At 43.7% G+C, this 15,235-nt stretch overlaps 1 protein-coding gene across 1 annotated transcript in view; it reads left to right on the forward strand.

Moving 5' to 3' along the window:
- The window catches only part of LOC126471211 (ATP-binding cassette sub-family G member 5), a 137,809-nt gene extending 130,821 nt beyond the window's left edge, over nucleotides 1-6,988 (forward strand). Inside the window, exon 11 of the mRNA XM_050099327.1 lies at nucleotides 5,366-6,988. Within this exon, the coding sequence (XP_049955284.1) occupies nucleotides 5,366-5,759 (394 nt within the window). The 3' untranslated portion in view covers nucleotides 5,760-6,988. The remainder of the gene's footprint in view (nucleotides 1-5,365) is intronic.
- Nucleotides 6,989-15,235: the final 8,247 nt, after the last annotated feature.

The raw sequence follows: 15,235 nt of genomic DNA on the forward strand, positions 1-15,235 counted from the left end.
TGTGGGAGCACCATTTTCAAACATGAAAAGAAAATCCAAGAATACAATACCCTTGACTGCTTCACATATCAGCAGGCCAGGAAGAAGTATGATCACCTACATCCTACATATATGACAGTGATGTATGCTACTGCTACGTCGACGTCGCCCTATTTAGCGATTGTCCCATCGCCCTTTGTTCCCAGGACTCTGCTGGTGTGCAACTGGGTGCCAGCCAGTGGCTGATGGAGCCACAGCTTGCAGGTCATAGGACTTCGTGTTCCTCCTCTGTCCCATAATCTGGGGCAGACAATCCTTTGCAGAAGTGTAAATCATCACAGGAGAAGTAGTAGTCCTTCAAAGCGAGGGAGATTGTGATGGCCACCGTGCTGCCAGACCCTGCATATTCTGCCTCTGTATCCGAGGCAGCATTTCTGGTGGCCTCTATGGCCCCAGACCCCCCCCCCCCTCCCACACACACACCCCTCCCCTCCCCTCCCCTCCCCATCCCTCCCCATCCCTCCTTGCACCTGATTTAGAACAAATGTGTATTGATGGTGTATCTTCACAACCAGTAGCAGCAGGCAGCACTGAGGCATGATCTGCCTTCTTGGTCCCTTCATGCCCCTTACAGGGTACTGATAGCATGATCCTCCAGTGGAACTGCTGCGGTTTCTTCTGCCACTTGGCTGAGCTGCGTCATGTTCTATGTGCTTCCCCTGTCTTTTGCAGTGCCTTTCAGGAAACCTGTTTGCCAGCAATGCAGACCCCTACCCTTTGCAGCTATCAGGGCTATTTTAATAATCACACTGACTGTGAAAAGCATCGAATGGTGTTTGCACATACATTCTGGACTCTCTCTACAGCAAAAACCTGCCATTCAGTACGACTTCAGAGACTGTGGCTTTTCATGTGAAGACATCTCTGGAATTTACCATCTGTAACATGTATCTCCCTCCCAACAATGGATTTCTCCAGAACATGTTGACTGCACTGTTTTCTCAGCTCTCCCTGCCCTTCCTAATATTGGGTGCCCATCAATGCCTGCAACCCTTTATGGGGTGGAACTGCGACCACTGGCCACAGTAGAGCTGTCGAAAACTGCTCCCAGAGCTCGATGATTGCCTCTTCAATAGTGGTGTTCCCACACACTTCAGAGTGGCACATGGGTCTTATTCGGCCATTGACCTTTTGATTTGCAGCCCAGGTCTTCTCCTGTCCATCCATTGGAGAATACATGATGACCTGCACAGCAGTGACCATTTTCCAATCTTTTTGACCCTCCCTCGTTATCACTTCCCTGGGTGTCCACCCAGATGGGCTCTCTCCAAAGCCGATTTGGATGCTTTCATGACTGTCATGACCCTTCACATCCTAGCACATGGTGATATCAATGCGGTTGTCCAGATCACAACTGCAGCCATCCTATTGGCAGCTGACTGTGTGAGTCCCTCTTCCTTGGGATCTCCCTGTTGGTAGACAGCACCTTAGTGGACCACCAAAATTGCTGTGGCCATTAGAGATTGCAGGCAGGCTCTCCAATGCCATAAGCAACATCCATCAGTGGAGCACCTCATTGTCTTTTAATGGCTCTATGGACACCAGTACCCTATGGTTATATGTGGTATCTCTGTAAATGGTGATGTCTACACTGATGCAAATGCTGTTGCCGATCATTTTGCTTTTCTTTATGCTCTAGCCTCTGTGTCACCAGAATTATCAGCCTGCATTTCATATCCTCAAACAACAGGTAGAACGACTTCCTTTGCCATTTACTACACATCACCTGGAACCTTGTAATGCTCCATTCATTGACTGGGAATTCCTCAGAGTCCTAGCCCTGACACAGCTCCAGGGTGAACTGCATCTACAGCCAAATGCTTTTCGGTGGATTTCCAGAGTTACAGTCTTGCCATTTTCAACCACATCTGGAGTGAGTATGAGTTCCCATCTCGGTGACGAGAAAGAGTGATCATCACAGTACTGAAATCGGGTAAACACCCCTTAAGATGAACAGCTATTGTCCAATTAGCCTCAATAATGTTCTCTGCAAATTGCTTAAGGTACAGTGAGTTAACGGCTGGCTTCATCCCAGGGCAGTTTTCGCCAAGGCCATTCTGCTGCTGACAATTCGGTCTGCCTGGAGTCTGCTATTCAGTCAGCTTTTGCCCATCATCATCAACATCTTATCCCTGTCTTCTTTGACTTGTATAAGGCTTACAACACCACATGGTGTCACCACATCCTTTGTACCCTCCATGAGTGGTATCTCCAGGTCCAACTCCCAGTTATTGTTTGGAACTTCTTGTCTCACCATACTTTCTGGGTTCAAGTTGGTATTTCCCACAGTACCCCCCATATACAAAGTAATGGGGTCCCACAGTGGTCTGTATTGAGTGTGCCCCTTTTTCTAGTGGCTATCAATTGGCCAGCTGCAGCTGTGAGGTGTACAGTATCACCCTCCCTGTATGCTGATGACTTTATAATCTACTATTGCTCATCAACTGTGGGTGTTGCTGAACTCCAGCAGCAGGGTGCCATGTTAGAGGCTCAGCCATCCCCCGCCAGAACCCTACTTCAAGGACCAAATGCTCAATGTGGTGGAGTTGTATTGTTTATTGGGATTGATCTTTGATGTCTGGTTGATGTGGCTTCCCCATCTTTGCCAGCTTAACTAAACATGCTGCTCATATTTTGATACTCTTCACTGTCACAATAATACCAGCTGGGGTGAAGACTGCTCTACAATTTTGTGATTGTAGAAAGCTCTGATCACGTTGCACCTTGATTATGGGAGCCTGGTATATGGCGACTATTGTGGGGTTCAAGTTGCGACAGGGACCTTTCGGACCAGCCCTGTGAACAGCCTACTTGCAGAGGCTTGTCCCTTCTGTACAGATCAGGCACCAACAGCAACTGCTCAACTATAAATACACATTCGTTGCTCTCCTGAACATATGAACTACTATGTCCTTTTTCCTGGTTGGGAGATGTACCTCCCACAACAGAGGCCAAGGACTGGAGTCATGATCGCAGTTTCCATGCAGAGTCTCTGCTCTGATCTCCCATCTTTCCCCCAATGTCACCTCTTGTCAGGGAGAAATTGCGTTCGCTCTCCTGGTATGTACCTTGTCGTGAGATCTGCCTAGAACACTCTTGGACTGAAAGACCCAATAGACCTTATGGTTTTTTGCCACCTTGATGCATTTCCAGGCTCAGACGTGGTACACACTGATGGCTCTACGGTCAACAGTAGAACTGGTTTTGCCTATATACATATAATATGCAGTGACCTACACTCCCTGCCAAGTGGATGTAGTGTATTCACTGCAGAATTGGAGGCTATCACTTGAATCATCAGCCACCTTCATTCTTGCACTGGCAAGTTGTTCTTAATTGGCAGTGACTCCTTGGGTAATCTTCAGGCTGTCAACCAGTGCTACCCTTGACACCCATTGGTTATGACTCTCCAGGATCTCCTGTATGGCCACCATACTGGACATCCTGATTGTGTTGGGATCCCCAGGAATGAACATGCTGACTGGTTGGCCAAGTTCAGTACGAGGATGCGATCTTTGGAGGTGAGTTTACCAGAACTAAATTTCACTCAACTGTATGCCAACAATTGTTGCAGGCTTGGAATGCAGATTGGTGTGTCCTGGTTTCTTGGAATAGACTGTGAACCATAAAGGAGATCACAACCATGTGGCAGTCTTCACTTCCTGCTTCTCGCAGGAAATCTACTGTTCTGTTGGCTGTGCATTAGCAACACATGGCTGATCCATGGCTATGTCCTCCGAGATGAGGATCCTCTCCACTGTCAGTGTAGTGCCTGTCTCACATTGGCCCATATCCTACTGGACTGCTCTAATTTGGCCACCTTATGGCGAAACTAAACTTGTTGAGACACTACCTCTGGTGCTAGCGGATGACACCAGAGTGGATGATTTGGTTTTACATTTTACCCATGGAAGTGCTTTTTACTCCTCTCTGTGATTTAGGGCACATTCGCCTCGTCGGCCACTTGAGGGATTGGAGTGGTGCCCCATTGCTACTCAGACCTGAAGGGCCCGTGACTGCCCTTCTGGGGTGGTCTGGCCTGGCTCCTGCCCTTCCCAACTTTTTAAATCTTCTTATTCTTTCACATCTGTCGCTGATTGACATACTCATCATCATTGTTCTCTTTCCTGATGTTTTATCTTCTCAGTGTAGCTAGTTTTCTTGTGGTAATGGAGGATGCGGAAACACTGTTCAGATGTAGAAGGTGTGCCTCTGGTTGCATAATGTGTCCTGGGGGCCTCCAGTTGCTTTCTGGGTTGGGCATCTCTCTCACTTCTCCTTGGATCTGTCTCTTGGCTTTCATGATTCTTGGCTGGAATAGACTCCATTGGGATTTGTCTTTTGTGGCCTTCCCCTTTTTTGACTATTGCACAGAGGATTATGGGACTGATGACCTCATAGTTTTGTCCCTTCAGCCCCAGCAATCCATCCATCAAATAAATAGGTCCACTCATAATAATCATACAGTGTGTACTTCACCAATAATAAGATAATTTCATTCTCACTCGGTATTTTCACTTCCATGTACTTCACATCTTCACCCATTAAATTTCCATTTGATATAACATGAAAGATGTGCTGTGTAGTAAGGGTAAGAGTTTCTTGTATTAACTATCACACAGGGCCCACAAATAAAATGTTCAATGGCCTAGCAGCAGCACACCAACAAAATCCCATATGATGTCTGCAGCTTGTGGTCTAGTGGCTAGCATTGCTGTCTCCAGATCAGGGGGTCTTGGGTTTGATTCCCAGCGGGGTTTGGGGTTTTTCTGCCCGGGGACTGGGTGTTTGTGTTGTTCTCATCATTTGTGAAAGTGGCTAGATTGGACTGTGTAAAGACTGGGACTTTGTACTGGCGCTGATTACCGTGCAGTTGTGCGCTCCACAAACCAAACCAATCACATATGATCATGTTGGTGGAAAGTTCTGCACTCTAAGAATTCACTAATAAATCACACTCTAAAAATTTACTAATAAGTCACAAAAGCTGTGCCATGCATGACCTGAGATAAAGCTGTTCTCAATCCAAAGGGTGGTTTGATTACCACTATGCTTTACTGGGCTGTGGTATGGCCTTATCTATCCTTGACATTTGAACTGATTTACCAACCATAACAATAAAATACAAATAAATGAACCAAAAGAATACCACAGTTGGTAAGATTTGCATTAGAAATGAATCTCTCTTTGCTAGAACATTAAAGTTGGACAAATGAACAAAAAATTAAGAGATTTAATGTTTGTTAGTAAATAGCACGAAATAAGCTGAAGGGTGTGGTTTTTTCGGGTTACAATGTTGCATCACTAATACTTTTTTATGTTTCAGATCATTTCATGGACTTCCAGACTGGCTGTTATATTTGACATATGCAACTCAATCTCGATATGCAGGAGCATTTCTGAGCCAGCAGATCTTTACAAAAGATGGTCTCCTCAACAACTTGCCATATGATGCTAATGTGAACTGTACATCATTTTTTCTTTCACAGAGCTCCTCACAAGCCTCTTCCTCCTCCTTTGTGTGTAGATATGCAAATGGAATGGCATTCCTTTCAGAACGTTATGGGAAGAAAGATGGAGTTGACACTTTGGCAGAAATTTTGGATCGTGATTTAAATTTTGGTGTAGTATATGCCTTTTCCATTGGCCTCATCATAATAAATGCACTTCTCTACCTTGTTCCACTGCCAGCTTTTGTGAAAGCAAAGTTTCGTGAGTAAATGAATTGCCGTTCTCCTCAAGATATACTGATAAAGACACGTTTAAAATGTTGTAGCATCCCAGAAATGTATGACGTCATAGTCTTGTCAGTGGCAAGGAACTGCACACATTTCACAAATTAATGTGATGTTGGTTACTCAGATACCTATGCCAGGTACTGCTAACAGCAGAATATCTCCAAATTGCATTGATCTGTACTGACACTGATATGATAAATGACACTAGCTACTCAAATAAACAGGATCCAAACTGTTGTGACCAGACGAAACTAAGGTCAACTGGCCATAACTGTGGGTTCTTTGATTGCTGTGGGAGAAGGGTCATCAAACTATAACACGTGAAATATTAGTTCACTTTATTACATAAATGAATAAAAGATTTACTTAACTTTAACACAGTTCTTTGCCCCAGGATTGCTTGATAATTTATGACTGCCATTGACTAGGAAAGCATCACTTGATGCACAGGTTAACAAACTATCCTTTTGCAGTATAGAATGCATCGTTTATGAAAGTACATTTCATCAGAAACTTTTAACTGTCACTGTCCTACCCGATTGATGTTGACTACAACTGTAGCTGAGGTCTCGAACTGGGGGAAAGCTCTTCCAAGCTCGGCTAAACATTCTGCTGGTGTGTTGAGAGGAGAGGTGTTGGCATCAGGAGTACCTTTGATTCATCATTGCCGTTTGCAGTGGAACCTCACTAGCATCTGTGGTTAGCGATATGCATTGTTTACTTTAGCGTGACACCACAATCTCTGAATGATACCACAGACACAGTACTTACAAGAACTTAAACATGATAGTGTCATGTAATTCTACTTTCCTACAGCATCCACCATTTAGAAAACATTTTGCACAATTCCTGACAGGTTTTCTCATTTAAAACAATCTGGACAACTGGTGGGAAAAGACATATAAGAATCAGTTGAGAAATGTTACATTCCTATTATTTTTCATTTCATACACCTGGACTTTTTCACTTACATAATGGGGAGGGGAGGATGGATGGATGGATGGATGGATGGATGTATCAAATATGTATTACACTTAATCAATTGGATAAACTCAACCAGATCAGAACAGTACTCTTTATAAATTGGAAGAGAGAGATTGTTGTATTGTTGTGTAAAATATTTATAAAATTTTCATATTGTACTTGTATTTTTCTGAGAACTGTATGTATTGAAAGGTATTCTCTTTCATGAATAAATCTAGCATAACGTCTCCATGTCTTGTAACTATCAACAGAAGTTTTCAAAATATAATTAACTTTAAGCACATAGTTTTACAGCATTTATCTTGAAATATGCACATACAGAATAATACTTACTAGATAAAATGGTGTATATGTAGTCATGTTAATATCATATTTTTGAGCCTGCACCAACTGCATTATGCTATGTCTATTAGTTGTATACATCAATAAGTCACTCTAAGTAAAGCAGCTGGTGTCACAATAAATATATACAAACTGTTGCATAGTGGACAACATAGTGTAAGAGGGAAACAGTTTGATACATACATTCCAGTTATTATTTGTATGTTGTGTGTATTCAAAAACACATCTAGATACATGCTTTCATTCATAACCAGAACACTAAAAACCACAGAAACAACTTCAGAAATATAATCTTGAGTAATAAAACTGCTCAAAAAGTTTTCTGCCACCTGATTCTCTGCAAATGAGTGGGGGCTCAGATTCAAGGAAATCAGAGAATGGAAGAATGAGCCATAAACACTCCTGGAAATTGAAATAAGAACACCGTGAATTCATTGTCCCAGGAAGGGGAAACTTTATTGACACATTCCTGGGGTCAGGTACATCACATGATCACACTGACAGAACCACAGGCACATAGACACAGGCAACAGAGCATGCACAATGTCGGCACTAGTACAGTGTATATCCACCTTTCGCAGCAATGCAGGCTGCTATTCTCCCATGGAGACGACCGTAGAGATGCTGGATGTAGTCCTGTGGAACGGCTTGCCATGCCATTTCCACCTGGCGCCTCAGTTGGACCAGCGTTCGTGCTGGACGTGCAGACCGCGTGAGACGACGCTTCATCCAGTCCCAAACATGCTCAATGGGGGACAGATCCGGAGATCTTGCTGGCCAGGGTAGTTGACTTACACCTTCTAGAGCACGTTGGGTGGCACGGGATACATGCGGACGTGCATTGTCCTGTTGGAACAGCAAGTTCCCTTGCCGGTCTAGGAATGGTAGAACGATGGGTTCGATGACGGTTTGGATGTACCGTGCACTATTCAGTGTCCCCTCGACGATCACCAGTGGTGTACGGCCAGTGTAGGAGATTGCTCCCCACACCATGATGCCAGGTGTTGGCCCTGTGTGCCTCGGTCGTATGCAGTCCTGATTGTGGCGCTCACCTGCACGGCGCCAAACACGCATACGACCATCATTGGCACCAAGGCAGAAGCGACTCTCATTGCTGAAGACGACACGTCTCCATTCGTCCCTCCATTCACGCCTGTTGCGACACCACTGGAGGCGGGCTGCACGATGTTGGGGCGTGAGCGGAAGACGGCCTAACGGTGTGCGGGACCGTAGCCCAGCTTCATGGAGACGGTTGCGAATGGTCCTCGCCGATACCCCAGGAGCAACAGTGTCCCTAATTTGCTGGGAAGTGGCGGTGCGGTCCCCTACGGCACTGCGTAGGATCCTACGGTCTTGGCGTGCATCCGTGCGTCGCTGCGGTCCGGTCCCAGGTCGACGGGCACGTGCACCTTCCGCCGACCACTAGCGACAACATCGATGTACTGTGGAGACCTCACGCCCCACGTGTTGAGCAATTCGGCGGTACGTCCACCCGGCCTCCCGCATGCCCACTATACGCCCTCGCTCAAAGTCCGTCAACTGCACATACGGTTCACGTCCACGCTGTCGCGGCATGCTACCAGTGTTAAAGACTGCGATGGAGCTCCGTATGCCACGGCAAACTGGCTGACACTGACGGCGGCGGTGCACAAATGCTGCGCAGCTAGCGCCATTCGACGGCCAACACCGCGGTTCCTGGTGTGTCCGCTGTGCCGTGCGTGTGATCATTGCTTGTACAGCCCTCTCGCAGTGTCCGGAGCAAGTATGGTGGGTCTGACACACCGGTGTCAATGTGTTCTTTTTTCCATTTCCAGGAGTGTATATATATAAAAAAAAAAACCTTTGTGAAATAAAATGGTCATCACAATAATGGAAGTCTCTTGAAATATGTGAAAATGCTGCTGGGTAATGAATGTTTCTCCATTAACATGGGCTCAATAGTGTTCGTGTCTGCAGATATAGCAGACAATTACAATTGGTTGGTTCTTGTCTCCTGCATCAATGTGTTCATAAAGTGGGTATGGTGTGCTCATTCATTATCATCATAAAAGATGAACCCATCACCAAAACATTGAATGTGGAGTTGAACAATAGGTTGGAGTATCCTGTCCCAATACTGCAAAGCCCTCAAATTACCATCAAGAGCAATGAGAGGTGTCTGAAATCAATACATGATACTTGCCAGTAACATGACTCTTCCACATCTCTGCCAGAGACATCCATCGGCACCTGCTCACCTCCACACTCTTCTACGATGATCATCAGGGGCTTTTTCTGTTCGTAATGTATGCATAGAGGCCAGATTGATTAGGTGAAGACTTGTGTACTTTTTAGGTCAAAACAGGCCTCCTAGTTGCCTCCAAAGTGGCAGTGTGTGATTTTGTTGCATTCTCTTTGAGATACCCATAAGGCTTTAATTTGTATGTAATGTTCATTAGCTGGTGTTGGTGATGGCAGGTACCTATTATGAGGCAGACAGTGTTTTTTATCCCTCAATAGTGGTTGAACGTTCAAATGATGTAAGCAGGCAACATCATGTGCTTAATTAAGCTGCTTGCTGTGAAATGACAATGCAGGTACTGTCTAAGCTTTAAATGTATATTCTAAGCTTGTTGACAGAGTGAATAGTGCACACAAGCCACATTGTCCTGTTCACGAATGGAGAGATATGAGCTCTACCGAGAATGAGATATATTTTTACCTTCATTACACAGGTACGTAAATACATACATACTAGAGATGGGGGATGCACTCTTGAACTAATTCATAGAGTTGAATCTTTCAAAGGAGTGAACAATCAGTGATTCAGAAAAAAAGAACGGTAGCTCCAAACGTTTCCCACGGCAGAGAGAGAGAGAGAGAGAGAGAGAGAGAGAGAGAGAGAGAGAGACGGAGCATATCAGCGGCGCCTCTGCTGGTCACAGCACAGTGCACGCCACACAACACAGCCAGCGCCGGCCTCTGCCCTGCTTCTACCTTGGCTGCCTCCATTGTGCAGTGCCCCATTGGATTTAGTGTTTCACATATGCCGTGCCGTCTCTGTGCGTCGTCTGCCGCGCGCAGTGTCTGGCGCAGCTTGACTTCGCATCGCACTCTGTCGGCGAACGTTTCAGTCGCACGTCCTGCCCTCTGGGCAGTTGATGCGAGCAACAGGACAGAGAGCCACCTAGCGGATAACATAGGAACTACTTCCAACAACCTGCTCGCAAGAGAACAGACGATTTGTCTCGGAGCGGGTGAGTTCACCGCTCCCCCCACCCTCGGAACTCGCCCACTCAACGCTCACCCCACCGTCTCGACTCTAGCCAGAGCGTTGAGCAAAGCGACTCAGGTGTCACTCTGGTCTCTGCGGTCTCGGCTCACGCAGTAATACAGCTCGCGGCTCGACCTGCTCGACTCAGCGGCTCGGCATCGGAGTTCGTCTCTACTGGATATTGTTCTTCGTAGTAATACCGCTACGTATATTACATTATTATGTTATGTATACATCATTTGTTTATATTTTATTTTTATTTGTTTAAACTGATTAGATTAGGTTCCTGACGACTCCTCTTACTATAGGATTTTTATTATGGACACTCGAATTTACGCTTTAATTACGAGCGAACCGATAAACGTATCGCAAAATGTGATACACCAATATTTTCCTTGTTTTATTCTGCGTAAGGCTATATGCAGCACTTTCGTTTTACAGTCAAATTTATAGTTTTTTTCTTATTCTGGTACGGATTTTGCGATTTTAGGCGTCTTTGGAAGGAAACGTTCACTTTAAAAATATATGGCTTGCGATGTATTTGTATGAGGTTAATGAAATTTTAATACATTGTAGCCAAATATATTGTTAATGTAAATCTCAAGTTACAACATTTTCCGATCACCCAAAAAACCACGATAGTGCAAAATAAATCAATAATCAAAAACTTTGTCATATCGTGGAAATTTCAATAAACAATACAAAATTCTTACTCATTATCTGTGTTACTTCAAAATAGGATCAAATAAGATCAAAATACAGGTATAGTACTGGAATAAATCAAGTTTAAAGGGCAATGTGCCTTCCATTTATTTTCTACTGTAAATGAGTGGTGAGTCATGAAAAAGAGCTAATTCATTTCAGGGAGTGAACAGTTCTGATCCGATCTCTGAAATGAACAGTTTTGCCCATCTCTAATACATACATAGTAATTTTCTGTGATCGCAAGAGTGTTGATGAAAAGGTTTCCAATAAAAATCTTGCACTATGCAGGTAATAAAGATAGTGCAAAACTTTTCTGAGAAGTTTATATCAAATTATTCAATACGACAATACTGGAAATGAGAAAAAGCCCACAGCCCTCCCCATAGAAGCATGTACCCAGCTTGTTCCACAAAACAGAAGTGCACACAATCTCATCTTGTTTAGAAAGGGGAAGGAGTGCATGTTCAGCTCTGAGTTATAATTAATGCCATGGTGACTGAAAATAGTATAACATATATTACCAGTGGTTTTATTTCAATGTATGTGATTTTTGGCAATACCAATGTCTTCATGAGCATAAAATCTCTCCTATAGTCTGAAATACCTTCTCATACTGAAGAAACTTCCTTACAGCAGTGAATACCACTGTCAACATTTAGTGAACATTTTGGCCAGTATAATCCTTCAACCTATTAAAAGTGCAGCTGCAGAAACTTATTTCCTCTTCTAATATTTCAGCCATCTACAGACTGAGCCAACGGATTGAAACCACAATACTCACTCCATAGTTTTAAACCACACATGCCAGCGATGTTGATCAGCAACAAAGAGCATGTACAAACTGAATCTGTGACTGGTCGATACATGCTGGGATATCAATGTATCATTATTAGCAGCGCTGTAGTGATGTCGTTGCAAGTTTGTTAAAGAAAGTGCCACATTCCATGATTTATCCAGGTTAAAACCAATGTCTTAATGAATTTTAACTGCTTCTTTCACCACCTAGTCCTAAAATGCTAGAATTTTCACATTTTCATACTTCATCAATTGACTGGTGTTGATGTAGTACTCCGCCATGACTGATTTATCGGACTGTGAAAGCTATGGTGTTCCATGCATCTTTCATGAACTGTACGTGTCGTCTGCTTGATGTGTCAAATGCTACAATTGTGGGTGATCTTCCATCAAAGAGGACTTGCTCCAGAAGTCTAGGGTTGATAAAACCTCCTGCAAGCAACTACTGTGACTATTGTGTCTGGGGGGGGTGGGGGGGAGGAAGAGGGGGGGGGGGAGTTTATGCCCTTACAAGAACCAATGCATATTTTGATTGAGCATGATTTTTCAAGCAGATTTTAGGATTTGGTTTTATAGCTCTTCTTAATGAAGTTTCGGTCACCTCCTAGACACCGTTCAGGTCATAAACTGGAAATTTACATGCACATTCTCCTTCCATCACTTTGCAATACTTAATGCAGAGATCACTGTTCTAATTACATCTGTAGAAGCCAATCTGTCACTCTTTTGCTTATGGATTTACCTTTGTTCTCCAGCAACTAAATACCTGCTGTCAGCCTCTTTTTTATGGTCATTTTTAGCTGAAGAAACTTTTTCATTTGTTACTATTTTGTAGGTGATCTATCCATGTATTATAACTGTTCCCAACATACTCTCTTGACTGCAGTCTGAATATGTCACTCTTGACTATGACTGTAGTCTTGAGGTAAAACGCGAGACTACCCCTGTTATGACTGTGCGCCCAAATTTGGCATTAATTGGTTATGGCAGCAGACAACCAATACAAATGCCTTTGCTAACAGCATGACATCACTTTAAGTGCCTCTCCTGGGCTCGTGACCATATCGGTAGGACCCTAGACGACTGGAAAGTATTGGCCTGGTCAGATTGGTTCCAATTTCAGTTGGTAAGCACTGGTCTAGGGGTAGTGTCTCTGATTAGTAATCAAAATGCCCTCTGTCCCGGGTTTGAACCCTGTCACTGCTTAAATTTTGAACAAAAATCAGCAGCAATGGCAGACAAAGACTTCTAGCATAAGGAGTCATCCTCATTCTGTCAACAGCAGAGGAGCAGACAGAGGTTGAGGGCACTCTTTGCCCTTGGGGGTGGGAAACTACCCCTAAAAGGTGGAAGACTACACAACGATCAATAGCATGAGGTTGCAGAAGGCAATAGAAACCACTGCATTAAAGACACATAACATGTATCCACAAGTCATGTGGCCTGTAATTAAAAAAGTCATATGATGGTCTCTCCATTGGCAAAAGATTCCTGACTAGTCCCCCATTTGGATCTCTGGGAGTGGACTGCCAAGAGGGAGGTGACCTTGAGAAAAAGATTGAATAACCAATGGAAGAGTTAATGTTCTATGAGTTGAACATGGAATGTCAGCAGTTTTAACATGGTAGGGAAGCTAGGAAATCTGAAAAGAGAAATGCTAAGGCACAATCCAGATATAACAGGTGTCAGTGAAGTGAAATGGAAAGAAGACAAGGATTTCTGACATGTGAGTATAGGGTAATACCAACAACAGCAGCAGAAAATGGTATAATGGGAGTAGCACTCATTATGAATAGGAAGATAGGACAGAGAGTGAGTTACTGTGAACAGTTCAGCGATAGGGTTGTTTTTATGAGAATCGACAACAGACCAACACCGACAACAATAGTTCAGATGTACATGCCGACATCACATGCAAACGATGTGAGATAGAGAAAGTATATGAGGATATTGAACGTGTATGTAAAGGGAGATGAAGATTTAATAGTTATGGGGGCATAGGACTGCGGTTGTAGGGGAAGAAGTAGAAGAAAGAGTTATGGGAGGATGTGAGTTTGGTACTAGGAATGACAGAGGAAATAACTAATTAAGTTCTGCAATAATTTTCAGATGGTAATGGCGAATACTCTGTTCAAGAAGTAGAGGGTGAAGCTGAGGAAACATATGTTTTTTGAACCGCTAGTACGTGGCGACGAGAGGGGGTATTGACCTTGAATTAATGTTGGCAGACTGCCCATACAATGTAGTTTCAGTTGCTATGGAGCATAGAGCACCATGTGTTCGTTGTCAAGCAGTACTTTAGAAACAATGATTCCATATAGTCACTATGCAACGTCTTTTCCATCAAAATTTTAGAGTTGGACTTCTAGGTGCAGTGCCCGATTGAAATACTGTACTCCGATGGGTTGCAACATTTAGAAGTACTGTATCTGTGATGAAAAAGAAACCACCTGGTCTTCCCCATTCAGTTCGTACTCTGGAAAATGTAGACCGAGTGAGAGTGTCAGTTCTTGGTAGCCCGAAATGATCGGCTAGATGACAGGCTGTAGCACTAGGTATGTCATGTCGTTTGCCTCACCGCATCTTACATGGTGGTCTTAAGTTTCACCTGTACAAGATAATGATCATCCAGCAGCTTAGTGAAGGGGATTTTTTGCAGCGCAGAGAGTTTTGTCGTGTAATGGACGAAATTTTTACGGAAGATGCAGATGCCTTCATGAGTGAGTGACGAAACTACATTTTCATGTAGTCGGTTACATCAATGTTCAAAATTGTTGGTATTGGGCGCCGGAGAACCCATGTGAATTACACCAATACCTCTCCACAGTTTAAAAGTAACAGTGTGGTGCTGCATTTCAAAGATGGGGATTGTTGGACCCTATTTTTTTTTTTTTTTTTTTTTTTGAAGAGGAAGGTACTGTAGATACTGTGACATCAGCGCGCTATGTTAAAATGTTAAACAGCTTTCTTCATCCAGAACTTGAAAGGCGTCAAGTGAACATGAGAGAAATATGGTTTCAGCAGGACGGTGCCGCAGTTCACATGGCGAGAGCATCCGTGGAAGTGGTTCGACAAATGTTCCCAGGACATGTTTTTTCGAGATATGGTGATGTTTACTTGGCCCCCTCGCTCACCTGATTTGTCGATATGCGACTACTTTTTGTGGGGATATTTAAAATCGAAAGTCTACATGAAAAAGCCTCGCACAATTGCTGACCTGAAGAATTCGATTCGTCAGGAAATTGAAGCAGTTTTGAGTGAAATGTTGGAGAGAGCCGTGCATAATTTTTGGGAGATGATCCAAATTTGTATCCAGCAAGGAGGACATCATCTCCAAGACATTATTTTTCGAACCTAATTAAAGTATGTATATTTCAAA

This window comes from Schistocerca serialis, chromosome 3, assembly GCF_023864345.2.
Source record: "Schistocerca serialis cubense isolate TAMUIC-IGC-003099 chromosome 3, iqSchSeri2.2, whole genome shotgun sequence".
Lineage (NCBI taxonomy): Eukaryota > Metazoa > Arthropoda > Insecta > Orthoptera > Acrididae > Schistocerca > Schistocerca serialis.